Raw genomic sequence first — 14,309 nt, 5'->3', positions numbered from 1 at the left:
TGTGAATATGAAATATTACTCTTCCTATTATGAAAACATTACAGGGCAATTAATGCCAATTTTCTCTTTCCTCTGTAAATTGTTTAGTGTTTGTATCTGTTTTTCTCAGTCCAGGTTAGTTTCACTCATATTTAGTCAACATCATCTAATTTATTTTTGGGCAAGTTTAAGTTGACTAAAACTCTGGATGTTTTATTCTTGTTTTGTCCAAAGAAATCCACAAACAATTTATTCAAGATTTAGTCAACAAAAACACTTGATATTTAAATCATCAACAGTAAAACTAGTCTCAAATGTTCACACCCTTTTCATTGACTTCTCAAACTTGAGAAAGAAAAGTTCACAAATAAACTTTGTTCCACTGGATCTCAGGCTGAAAGAAGTGATATTGAAAATTAGACACAAATAACAGGTTGTATGATTGAGAACGCAGCAGTGTATTTATTCTTGTGTTGTTGCAGCTGTTGTGTAACGACAGGAGTCATCTCCCAACAGTAAAATTACTACACTCTCACTTTGTCTCTCTGCAGCAGCAGGAAGAGAAATGTGCAGCCAGTTCCTGACAAGAAGTGACAAGTTAAGAAACGAGCATCATAATTCATAATCTGTTACAAGCTTTAAGAAATTGAGAAATCCATTGTCCAATAAGATTTAAAAATTATCTGATAATGACATTGTGGTCATGAGAAGTAATTCATGAGATATGTTTAAAATCTGTTAAATAATTGTAGAAACTTAATCTCTGAAAGTGTTAAAAAGCTAAAATGTTAATATGTCAGTCATGTATTCATTGTTATCTCATTCTTGAGGGTTAAGAGTTAATATCACCATATAGTACTATTCATGATCCAAAAAGAGGTCTTATTTTGAAAGTCTGAGATCTGTGTTTTTTTGGTTGTGGCTGTTTTCCGCACCACGGGCCAAGAGCTTGCGTGGTGGTAATATACAGGTGCTGGTCATATAATTAGAATATCATGAAAAAGTAGATGTATTTCTATAATTCCATTCAAAAAGTGAAACTTGTATAATGAATACATTCATTCCACACAGACTGATATATTTCGAGTGTTTATTTCTTTTAATTTTGATGATTATAACTGACAACTAATGAAAACCACAAATTCAGTATCTCAGAGAATTAGAATATTGTGAAAAGGTTCAATATTGAAGACACCTGGTGCCACACTCTGATCAGCTAATTAACTCAAAACACCTGCAAAGGCCTTTAAATGGTCTCAGTCTAGTTGTGTAGCTACACAATCATGGGGAAGACGGCTGACTGCTGACCATTGACACCTTGCACAAGGAGGGCAAGACACAAACGGTCATTGCTAAAGAGGCTGGCTGTTCACAGGGCTCTGTGTCCAAGCACATTAATAGAGAGGTGAAGGGAAGGAAAACATGTGGTAGAAAAAAAGTGTACAAGCAATAGGGATAACCGCACCCTGGAGAGGATTGTGAAACAAAACCCATTCAAAAATGTGGGGGAGATTCACAAAGAGTGGACTGCAGCTGGAGTCAGCGCTTCAAGAACCACGCACAGACGTATGCAAGACGTGTTTCAGCTGTCGCATTCCTTGTGTCAAGCCACTCTTGAACAAGAGACAGCGTCAGAAGCGTCTCGCCTGGGCTAAAGACAAAAAGGACTGGACTACTGCTGAGTGGTCCAAAGTTATGTTCTCTGATGAAAGTAAATTTTGCATTTCCTTTGGTAATCAAGGTCCCAGAGTCTGGAGGAAGAGAGGAGAGGCACAGAATCCATGTTGCTTGAGGTCCAGTGTAAAGTTTCCACAGTCAGTGATGGTTTGGGGTGCCATGTCATCTGCTGGTGTTGGTCCACTGTGTTTTCTGAGGTCCAAGGTCAACACAGCCGTCTACCAAGAAGTTTTCTTGGCACTTCATGCTTCCTGCTGCTGACCAACTTTATAGAGATGCAGATTTCATTTTCCAGCAGGACTTGGCACCTGCACACAGTGCCAAAGCTACCAGTACCTGGTTTAAGGACCATGGTATCCCTGTTCAAGGACCATGGTATCCCTGCTCTTAATTGGCCAGCAAACTCGCCTGACCTTAACCCCATAGAAAATCTATGGGGTATTGTGAAGAGGAAGATGCGATACGCCAGACCCAACAATGCAGCAGAGCTGAAGGCCACTATCAGAGCAACCTGGGCTCTCATAACACCTGAGCAGTGCCACAGACTGATCGACTCCATGCCACGCCGCATTGCTACAGTAATTCAGGCAAAAGGAGCCCCAACCAAGTATCGAGTGCTGTACACGCTCATACTTTTCATGTTCATACTTTTCAGTTGGCCAACATTTCTAAAAATCCTTTTTTTGTACTGGTCTTAAGTAATATTCTAATTTTCTGAGATACTGAATTTGTGGTTTTCATTAGTTGTCAGTTATAATCATCAAAATTAAAAGAAATAAACATTTGAAATATATCAGTCTGTGTGTAATGAATGAATACAATACACAACTTTCACTTTTTGAATGTAATTACTGAAATAAATCAACTATTTCATGATATTCTAATTATATGACCAGCACCTGTAAACGCTTGCTGTGGAAATTCCACGTGTGTGCATGTTTTTACTATTTTTCCACCCGCTTCCCTTGCAGGTGGAACAGAAGCAGATTTGATACAAGATGAAAGAAGAGTTTGAAAGAATAAAAAAACTTTATTTCAGAAAAGAAATTTCATTCATCTTATTTCATCAACAATATGTTATGTAGACTGAGTAATGTAAAAATGTCACATACCTAAACATAAATCATTCATTAGAAAAGTGATGTGTGCACAATCTAAACTATAATCAAAACATTAGTTCATTTTGTGACACGATGAGATGACAATAAAGTCATTTTAAAAATTCTGATGGATGTTGATGATCAGAGGAATTCTGTAGATTACTGAGCTCATCTGCTGTTCAATATGCTTCATTATATTTTGACTGTAGTTTAACTCATTTGGGAAATAAAATTATTTCATCAAACATTACACTAAACGCCAAGCTCACTCCACCTCTCTCCTCCCTGTGAGGAGGAGTCAATGCAAAACTCAGATGTCTTCCACCTCTACTTATCTGACTGCAGAGAGGATGACAGAGAACAGTGGACACACAGTTGAACATGATGGACTATAGGACAGGACTGCTGCTGTTAACTCTCTGCTGGGCAGGTGAAAATACTTCATATGTCATAAATTTAAATAGTTTTTTTTTTCTCACCAACGTATTTCATTTAATGTTGTTTTCATATTGACAGGTGTTGATGGTCAGACTCTGACAGAATCTGAACCAGTGGTTAAAAGACCTGGAGAATCCCACACACTGACCTGTACAGCCTCTGGATTTAACTTTGGCAGCTACTGGATGGCCTGGATCAGACAGGCTCCTGGAAAAGGACTGGAGTTTGTTGCTACTATTGAATATGACAGTGACAGAAAATTCTACTCTCAGTCAGTCCAAGGCCGGTTCACCATCTCTAGAGACAACAGCAGACAGCAGCTGTATCTGCAGATGAACAGTCTGAAGACTGAAGATTCTGCTGTTTATTATTGTGCTCGAGACTCACAGTGACTGAAGTTGGTTGAGCAGCTGTACAAAATCCTACAATCTGCATTATTACAACAATGATCTCACATGTTCTTATTTCACATTTTTGAAGAAAATGATACAGCCATTCATTTATATCAGTTGTTGTTGTTGTTGTTGTTGTTGTTGTTGTTGTTGTTGTTGTTGTTGTTGTTATTCATGAAACTGTGGAAACTGGCCCCGTGAAGGATCATCATTAATGACCATTAACCATTACACATGAATGTAAAAAAAACAACAAAAAAACATCAATCACAACACAGCAATCTGGTTACTGAACTCACTGAGCATGAATTAAAATAATAGCAAGCAAGTAACCACAGTTCTACATAGTTACAGTTATAACTATGAGGAATCTAAACTGTCCCAATATGAGGGTAAAACTGAATGTTTCCTTGATATAAACACTAGAGAGCAGTAAGTGTCAAGTTTCTGTCTCCTCTGTCACTACAAGGCGACACTGAAATCTGCTTTTCTCATTGATCTGAACTGACTGACACTCAACTTCACCATCTCACTGTCTCAGAGGGATTTCAAGATAAACAGCTGAAGACTGAAGAAGCTCCTGTTTATTCTGTGTTTGTGAGACTTACTCATTCAAGGTTAGGGTGCATGACACTGATGTGCAGTTTGTACTTCATAAATGTTCTTTTCAATCATGCATCAGGCAAACTTACTGCCTCTGTCTCATGAATATACACATGTGAAAAACTGGTCAATCGCACCAAAGCAAAGAGAAAAACTCAGCTCATTTCATTGTTATATGTGCCGACTGACTTTCATACATGTAGGTGAAACACAGAGCGAGTAGTGCCTCACTGAAATTTTCTAGGGGACGCTATGGACCCACTTTGCCCACCCATTTGCAAGACCCATGATACATATACATTTTCAACAGGCCTGACACGTGTGCAAAGTTTGATGAGTCTGACCCTCTAAAAGGTGATTTCTTCTTCATAATAATTACAATGAAACTATTTGTAAAACAAAAAATTAAAAAAAATCAATCCAATAGGCTCATCGCACTGTTTGCTGCTCATGCATTAATTATTAAGCAGCCCGGATTCATCATGTCCACCAGATGTAGGAAGTAGATCTAAAGATGACCAACCAGAAGACTGGAGGCTCAGCTGTTTGTTGTTGTCTTTTCTGGAAATGCAGGGACATTGTCAATGTGATAAAACTGAGTTAGTAATGAAATCAAAAATTAAAGTAGAGGTGGTTTCCAGACATGTTTTCCCTCTGCAGATATAATAACACTGAACAGATTCTTCTATTGGCTCCAGTTGGACCAACACTGATGCTTCATATGTTTGATTCTATGCAAACTCAGTGAGCTTCCTTGTTCCTCAGCTATAAAAACTTGACATCAGACTGTCAGTGGAGTTCACAGCTGCTCACTTTCACCATCAACCATGTTTTGTGTAGCTCTGCTGCTGCTGTTGGCAGCTGGATCCTGTGAGTCTCTCTGGATTTGTCACAGTCAACATTTCTTCTTTTGCTGTTTAACTTGATCATTGATAACAAAACATTTTCTTCTTTTAACAGGTGTGAAGTGTGAACAGTTGACACAGCCAGCCTCTGTGACTGTGCAGCCAGGTCAACGTCTGACCATCACCTGTCAGGTCTCTTATTCTGTTGGTGGCTACTACACAGCTTGGATCAGACAGCCTGCAGGGAAAGGACTGGAGTGGATTGGAATGAAATATACTGGAGGATCTCATTACAAAGATTCACTAAAGAACAAGTTCAGTATCAGCACAGACTCTTCCAGCAACACAGTGACTCTAAATGGACAGAATGTGCAGCCTGAAGACTCTGCTGTGTATTACTGTGCCAGAGAGTAACACAATAACACAAAGCATCAGTAGACCTGAACAAAAACCCCTCAGTGCCTGAACACTTGTAACATGAAGCCACCAGAGGAGGATTTCACACCAGTTCACTGAGAAAAACTGTCTTTACTTCTTTGTATTTTCCCTTCATTATTAATTTCTACTTTTTGAGAATGATAATTTGACAAAACCCAACTTCATATAGCAACATGTGATATGACAAAAGTTGATCAACCATTGAATTATGGCAGTATTTTATTTTGAAATGCTGATGACCGTGTAATAGGAAAGACAGGAGATTATCATTGTAGTAATTAATATTGATGGTGAGAAAATGAATTTTGCTTTACTTCTTTTGCAAATGTCCAACCTGTGATTCAAATTTGTGTTGGACCAGTCTCCATCTGAGGTGAAAAGACCTGGAGACACAGTGAAGATGTCCTGTGTCATATCTGGGTTTGAGATGACAGAGTGCAACATACACTGGATACGACAGAGACCAGGGGAAGCTCTGGAGTGGATTGGGAGGATGAACACAGGTTCAGACTCTGCTATCTATGGCAGCTCCTTTCAAAGCCGTTTCCTCATGACTGAAGATGAGTCCAGCAGCACTCAGTACCTCGAGGTCAAGAGTCTGACAGCAGAAGATTCAGTATCTGTGGTGTTATGGGTCAAATTTGACCAAGTAGTTTTCAGGGCTGGTTACACAGAGAAATACATCATAAATGTTGCCAAAGATTTACACTGGATACAACAGAAATTATAACAAAAGAAAAATAATGTAACAAAATGCTACAATAATACGGTGTGATAATATTAAACTCCTGTCTCATGCCAAGAAAGTGTTTGACTTGAATTCAAATGTAGAGACTGGAAGCAAATATGATCCCACACACACCTACTGTGTCTTTCACTCTCTCTCTCTCTCACACACACACACACACACACACACACACATTCACATCTACTGAACCCAGCTGTCGCAGTGTAACCTCAGTTATTGTACACATTTGGGTTATTTAATGATAAGTTTACCATATTAATTCATTGTTTATTAAGTGATGTCATATCATTTGAGCTCATTGATGCATAAATGCATAAACATGTATAGTCTATAAAACATCAAAGTAAGATCATATATTATGGTTATGAATGAATAATAAGTTACTTAGCAGATAAAACATTTTACTGGATGATAATTTGCTCACTGTTTCCTTCAGTGCTTGTTAACACAATAGGAGGGTTAGTTGGACAAGAAGATTTGCTGGATCTGAAGATGAACAGAAAGGTGAATTGTCCGATTTGTCATTCATTAATTTTATGACCAACTTTAGCTCATCTGCTGACCACCACAGGGAGGGATGAGAATACACAATGTCATGATTCATTACAATTTGGTTATTTTTACTTTTCCAAAATGAAATTAAAACATGTCAAAACTTTAAATAAGCTCACTTGAAGGATTGACTTCTGAACATTAATTTTCAAGTTTCATCAAACATTAAAATGAAGACCAAATCCAACACAGTTCTCTTCCCCTTGTGAGGAGGAGTCAATGCAAAACTCAGACGTCTTCCACCTCTACTTATCTGACTGCAGAGAGGATGACAGAGAACAGTGGACACACAGTTTAACATGATGGACTATAGGACAGGACTGCTGCTGTTCACTCTCTGCTGGGCAGGTCAACAGTTTCTCTGATCTTGTCTTAAAGTTACCTTTAGAAAGTTTCCCTTTTAAAAAACCTGACTGTCATCCTCTCTGCAGTCAGTTGAACATGATGGACTATAGGACAGGACTGCTGCTGTTAACTCTCTGCTGGGCAGGTGAAGATATTCACATATCATCTTTTTACATGGTTTTATTTTTCTCACCAGCCTGTTTCACTTTTTGTTTTTTTATTGTATTGACAGGTGTTGATGGTCAGACTCTGACAGAATCTGAACCAGTGGTTAAAAGACCTGGAGAATCCCACACACTGACCTGTACAGCCTCTGGACTCTCATTCAGCAGCTACGACATGGGCTGGATCAGACAGGCTCCTGGAAAAGGACTGGAGTGGATCGCTTATATCTATAGCAGTGGTAGTGGCAAATTCTACTCTCAGTCAGTCCAAGGCCGGTTCACCATCTCCAGAGACAACAGCAGACAGCAGGTGTATCTGCAGATGAACAGTCTGAAGACTGAAGATTCTGCTGTTTATTCTTGTGCTCGAGACTCACAGTGACTGAAGGTGGTTGAGCAGCTGTACAAAATCCTACAGTCCTCATCAGACCACCATTACCATGAATGATGTCCTCAGTTCAAATGTATCCAATTCAATAAAACAGTTGTCCAGGTTTTCGACAACTTTGGTTGCTCTTTTCAAATGTATTATAAAAGAAGGGTTTCATTACACAGATAAGTCTGCAGACATTTTCCTTGTCACCACGGAAGTTAGTGTTTTGCATATTTCCACACAGGTTTCAATTAAAGTCCCACTCCCATGAAAATCAAGTTTTTGAGCTCGTTAACATGTCTGTGTGATGTCTTTTTATATAAAACCAGACATATCATGAGAGAAATAAGAAGTCAACACCTTGGATGTGAAAATCCACCTTTGAACTGCAGTGGACAACAGTCACAGCCTGGCTCTTCCAGCCATGACAAGGAGGGAGACACACAATGTTAAAGATAAACAGAAGTATTTATTTAACAGACAAATCAATGAAAATACATTTCCTCACAAAATAATCATACATTTTCGAGTGTGGCTGTCAGAAAATTCAGTGTGAAGTGCATGATGTGTGAGTAGAAAGGATGCATGAGTGTGAATGTTGTAGGGTGAATAAAATAAACGAAAAAAAAAAAAGGAAAACACAGAACTTAATAACAACAGCATACAAAATACAAGCAATTAAACCTGACACACACACACACAGACACACACAGACACACACACACACACACACACACACACACACACACACACACACACAGAAAAGGATAAAAATAATATAAAATAAATAAATAAGTACATTTGAAAGTCCAGGGAGTGCATGAAAGACAGCAACATATACTGCAGTATGACATCATATCGAGCTATGTCTATACATCCCTTCTCCAGGCCAGATCCATCAGCCCCGACCTCATCCTACGAGATGCGGTGGCATCTGGTAATCAAGTAAAATAAAAAGGGTTTATCCTTTAGTGCTGTGGAAAAGGTTTCAAATGGAATGATACTTGTCACAACTTGTAGCCACTGATTGAGGGAAGGAGCTTTGTCAGTGATCCAAAGGACCAAAATACATTTCCAAGCACAGTGCAGCAGAATATGCAAAATCTCCCTGTGTCAAAAATCAGCTGGTAACTCATCATTTAGTCCCAACAGGCAGGTCCTTGCACCAAGATGTAGACGGCACTTAAAAGTTACACTAAACTGCTGAACAATTGTGATCAAAATTGCTGGACATGGGGACAGCTCCACAAACAATGAAAAAATGATCCAACAGCAGATTGACATTTAGTCCAAAACTCTGACAGAGTTGGATTAATTCTGTGTCTGGCTTCAGGAGTGATATGAAGCCTATGTAGAATCTTAATATTTTCTCTCCCAGGAAGAATTAGATACCAGGACACTGGAGGGCTGGTTACACAGGGCATTCCAGGCTGCAGGCTCTTTCGTACCCAGATCAGATTCCCATCTGCCTTTTACTTTGTCAGAGCCCTTGTAACATGAAGCCACCAGAGGAGGAGCCCTCAGACCACTGATGATTTCACTGAGAAAAACTGCCTCAGTACCTTCCCACTAGTTTCTGCAGTTTCATGTTCAGTCATTGTTTGTCAAAGATTTTCTGTCAGCATCCTTCAGTTGTGAACAGAAACATTTCCCTCTTTGTTCTTTGAAACTCTGACGTCCTTTAATTCAGAGTCGGCTGCAAAAAGCTTCAACATCTTGAAATTCATTTGACTGGAACATCTCAACATGCTTTATATTGTAACTGTCCAAGATCAACAGTGGGCAACAATGAAGAGAATTTGTGTTCTTAGATGTTTTTGCTAATTGTCTGATCTGAGATTTAGTGTTTTCACTTTGTTTAGTTTGCAGTGGGAGAATAAATGGAGGTTACACTTGCTGACAGTAACTGTCCAAGTGTTTCACAGACTTCATGTGACAGATAAGCAGCAGAAATGTTCCTGTTCACTACAGCAGTTAGTTTTCTGTATCATCACACAGTTTCAGTTCATTTCCTCTCAGGGTTCAGAGTTTCTCTGTGCGTCTGTGGCTTCAAACACAGTTTGAATATTGAAACCTTGAAATTTAAAGTCTTCATTATCTTGCTCTTTCTTCACTGGTGTTTTCAGTTACACAATCAGATCTACAAACAAACACACAAAAGAATAAATGAATCTTACAATTACAATCAGGTGTGAAATGGTTTTCTTGATCTTAGAATTTCAACAGTAATAAAAAAGTAAACGGAAATAAAGTCATTATGTGAAACGTTTGAGACGTTTTAGTTTTAAGAGAAAACATCTTCAGGACCCCTCAGTGAAGAGGTGTCAAAAAATAATAATTATATTTTCAGTTTTTTTATCTACATTTCTTTATAGTCATGGAGGTACAGATGATTTAAACTAGAATATGTCATTTGTTTAAATGCTGTTATATTTTGTGTTGCTGTGAGTCTTGAATTTGACTGTGAAAGCAGAACGTGACGTAGGAGGAGTTTCCTGTAAACAAATTCTCACAGGGATTCAGTTGACATCATATTTAAAGAGGATTCATGGATTTGAAAACTTACTAAGCAAACTGTCAACATGGCTGACAGAAAGCTCACACTGTTGGTGGTTGTTCTGTCTGTTTGGATCGGTGCTGAAGGTCAGACCCTAACAGAGTCTGAAGCAGCAGTTAAAAGACCTGGAGAATCCCACAGACTCACCTGCTCAACATCTGGGTTTAATTTTGGAGGCTCAGTCTGGAACTGGGTCAGACAGGCTCCTGGTAAAGGACTGGAGTGGATCACTTATATAGACACAGCTAGTGCTCCTATCTATTACTCCCAGTCAGTCCAGGGCAGATTCACCATCTCCAGAGATGACTCCAGCAGTAAAGTCTATCTCCAGATGAACAGTCTGAAGACTGAGGACACAGCAGTGTATTACTGTGCCAGAGACACAGTGAGAGACGGTGATAGCAGAGTCATACAAAAACTACTTCCTCTATTTACTCCAACCACTGGGAACATTCAGTTTATCTGTATTGCATTTGTTGCAGCTGAGTTTGGTGTTTTTTATTATCCATGATGATGATTTGTATGAAACAATGAATCATTTATATTTTACACATAACATAAAGCCTCCATCCACAACAGTCTCCTGCCAGCCTGCACACGGTGAAAGATGAGAACAGATTCAAATTTACTTTGTAGACTTGGAATGTAGGAATGTCATATTTCTCATCAGCTATTATTTCTCAAAGATTTTGTGTCATGTTAGTAACATTGAACAAAACACAAATCCTACTTTAAAAATAAAAAAACAAAAAACAAAAAAACAAAAAAAAATGCTGCACAAAATTCAACCTCAGCAGACAATGCAGTACAGACAAAAAAAAATTAGTAATATTTTATCTTTTAATCAAATTCATATGGCTGGAATCTAAACTTCTATTGTAACCATCTTAGTTCAAAGTCGTCAAAAATGAAGGTGAAGCCCATTTAAATTCTCTCCTCCCTGTGAGGAGGAGTGAATGCAAAACTCAGATGTCTTCCACCTCTACTTATCTGACTGCAGAGAGGATGACAGAGAACAGTGGACACACAGTTGAACATGATGGACTATAGGACAGGACTGCTGCTGTTAACTCTCTGCTGGGCAGGTCAACAGTTTCTCTGATCTTGTCTTAAAGTTACCTTTAGAAAGTTTCCCTTTTAAAAAACCTGACTCTATTCCTTTTCATCTTGACAGGTGTTGATGGTCAGACTCTGACAGAATCTGAACCAGTGGTTAAAAGACCTGGAGAATCCCACAAACTGACCTGTACAGCCTCTGGATTCTCATTCAGCAGCTACCATATGGCCTGGATCAGACAGGCTCCTGGAAAAGGACTGGAGTGGATTGCATTTATCAGCTATAGTGGTGGCAGCACCAAATACTACTCTCAGTCAGTCCAAGGCCGGTTCACCATCTCCAGAGACAACAGCAGACAGCAGCTGTATCTGCAGATGAACAGTCTGAAGACTGAAGATTCTGCTGTTTATTATTGTGCTCGAGACTCACAGTGACTGAAGGTGGTTGAGCAGCTGTACAAAATCCCACAGTCCTCATCAGACCTGTATTCACTCAAATGATTAATGTCTTCACTTCAAATAGCCCAAGAAAATGACACTGAGCACTTTTACTAAACTCTGCGTGAGAACCACAGATGTCTGTTTGGGGTTTAAAGGTGTATTTTCCAACATACATTTCTCAAAAAGACTTTTCTTTGACAGATAAGTCTGCAGACATTTTCCTGTTGACCACAGCAATTAGCTTTTTGCACATTTTCATACATTTCATATTTCAATTCTGAAGTAGTTAATTTCCTCAAAATGATCCAGGTCTCTCTGTATGTCTGTGGCTTCAAACACAATTTGAAGACTGAAAACTTAAAAGCAAACTAACAAAAAAAGTCAAAAAGAGTCAAATCAGATGTAAAATATTTGTGTCTTTCAGTGAAGTTATGTCAACAACCAAAAAAAAATAAATAAAACCATTTTCATGGAATGATTCAGCAGGTCTTTATGGAGGTGCAGGTGTCTTATATCAGTATTTCCTAACTGTACAGTTGTTTAAATACAGTTTTATTGTCTGTTTTTGCCCTTGAAGTTGACTTTAAACCCAGAATATGATTGTAACAAGAATCTAACCATTATAATATATCATTTAAATTCTGTGGAGAGAAATAAAAGAGCAAATGTAATGCTAGAATCAAATTTACAATTTCTTTAAAATTCATCTCAACAGCTAAGATTAGGTATAAATGAAACACAGCATTATTTTAACTGCTAAATGGACCCACATCCATGTGACCATCATCTGTCAAGTCTCTATGCAAACTCATCTTCCTTGTGACGCAGTTATAAAGACATGAGACTGTCAGTGGAGGTTAAAGAGGATCAGAAGCTCTCGTCTCTTCACTTTCACCATCAACCATGTTTTGTGTAGCTCTGCTGCTGCTGTTGGCAGCTGGATCCTGTGAGTCTCTCTGGATTTGTCACAGTCAACATTTCTTCTTTTGCGTTTAACTTGAACATTGATAACAAAACATTTTCTTCTTTTAACAGGTGTGAAGTGTGAACAGTTGACACAGCCAGCCTCTGTGACTGTGCAGCCAGGTCAACGTCCGACCATCAAAAACAAGTTCAGTATCAGCTTAGACTCTTCCAGCAACACAGTGACTCTAAATGGACAGAATGTGCAGCCTGAAGACTCTGCTGTGTATTACTGTGCCAGAGACACAATAACACAAAGCATCAGTAGACCTGAACAAAAACCCCTCAGTGCCTGAACACTTGTAACATGAAGCCACCAGAGGAGGAGCCCTCAGACCACTGATGATTTCACACCAGTTCACTGTTGAAGAGAGAAACAGCCTTTGAACATATTTAGCAATGATGAAACATAAATGATAAATTTGGGGCATTAAAGTATTATTTTTAAAGTGTCAGCATGATTTCAACTGGTTAAAGCACTTTGTCCCAAAAAAAAAAACAACAACAAAAAAAGAAAAACAGCAAAACACAGTCTCCATCCCTCTGGTGGCTCCTTGAGCTTCTGGTCTTCTTCCTGTTTAGGGGGAGGTCAGAGTGGTAGAGATGTGTCAGGAGAACAGAGCCACACCTGAATCCACTTCTCCTGATTGTTGGAGTTAGTAATGAAATCAAAATATACAAAGTAAAGCAGAGGTGTTTTCTTGGCACGTTTTCACTCTGCAGATATAATAACACTGATCAGACTCTTCTATTGGCTCCAGTTGGACCAACACTGATGCTTCATATGTTTGATTGTATGCAAACTCAGTGAGCTTCCTTGTTCCTCAGCTATAAAAACTTCACATCAGACTGTCAGTGGAGTTCACAGCTGCTCACTTTCACCATCAACCATGTTTTGTGTAGCTCTGCTGCTGCTGTTGGCAGCTGGATTCTGTGAGTCTCTCTGGATTTGTCACAGTCAACATTTCTTCTTTTGCTGTTTAACTTGATCATTGATAACAAAACATTTTCTTCTTTTAACAGGTGTGAAGTGTGAACAGCTGACACAGCCAGCCTCTGTGACTGTGCAGCCAGGTCAACGTCTGACCATCACCTGTCAGGTCTCTTATTCTGTTAGCAGCTACTACACAGCTTGGATCAGACAGCCTGCAGGGAAAGGACTGGAGTGGATTGGATGGAGATATACTGGAGGCTCTGACTACGAAGATTCACTAAAGAACAAGTTCAGTATCAGCTTAGACTCTTCCAGCAACACTGTGACTCTAAATGGACAGAATGTGCAGCCTGAAGACTCTGCTGTGTATTACTGTGCCAGAGAGTAACACAATAACACAAAGCATCAGTAGACCTGAACAAAAACCCCTCAGTGCCTGAACACTTGTAACATGAAGCCACCAGAGGAGGAGCCCTCAGACCACTGATGATTTCACACCAGTTCACTGTTTCAGTAAAGAGGGAAACACTCTTTAGATTTTAAAAATGGTTCTTAATTAAATTATAAAGCAACAGTTTTCATCAATTTCAACACACTGACTTTGTCATCACTGAAACATTACTGTATGTGTTCCCACAGTGAAAATTGAATGACACTGTTAGACATGAAACCTTATTGAAAGCACAACTTTGTTTTAAAGGTCC

General features: G+C 39.0%; 1 protein-coding gene and 1 gene segment (V, D, J or C); both read left to right on the top strand.

Moving 5' to 3' along the window:
• LOC139609152 (ubiquitin carboxyl-terminal hydrolase 29-like) overlaps positions 1-14,309 on the top strand; it is a 91,323-nt gene that overhangs the window by 60,074 nt on the left and 16,940 nt on the right. The gene's annotated exons all lie outside the window — the stretch shown is intronic.
• Positions 10,237-11,406, top strand: LOC139609144 (immunoglobulin heavy variable 3-48-like). The segment is given in 2 exon segments: positions 10,237-10,596; positions 11,386-11,406. Coding segments are annotated over 2 exon segments (381 nt in total).

Source organism: Trachinotus anak, unplaced genomic scaffold, assembly GCF_046630095.1.
Source record: "Trachinotus anak isolate AG129_WGS33_773 ecotype Australia unplaced genomic scaffold, CSIRO_AGI_Tana_v1 ptg000003l, whole genome shotgun sequence".
Classification (NCBI taxonomy): domain Eukaryota; kingdom Metazoa; phylum Chordata; class Actinopteri; order Carangiformes; family Carangidae; genus Trachinotus; species Trachinotus anak.
Note: the sequence above shows the minus strand (reverse complement) of the source record. Positions and strands in the feature narration are given on the sequence as shown.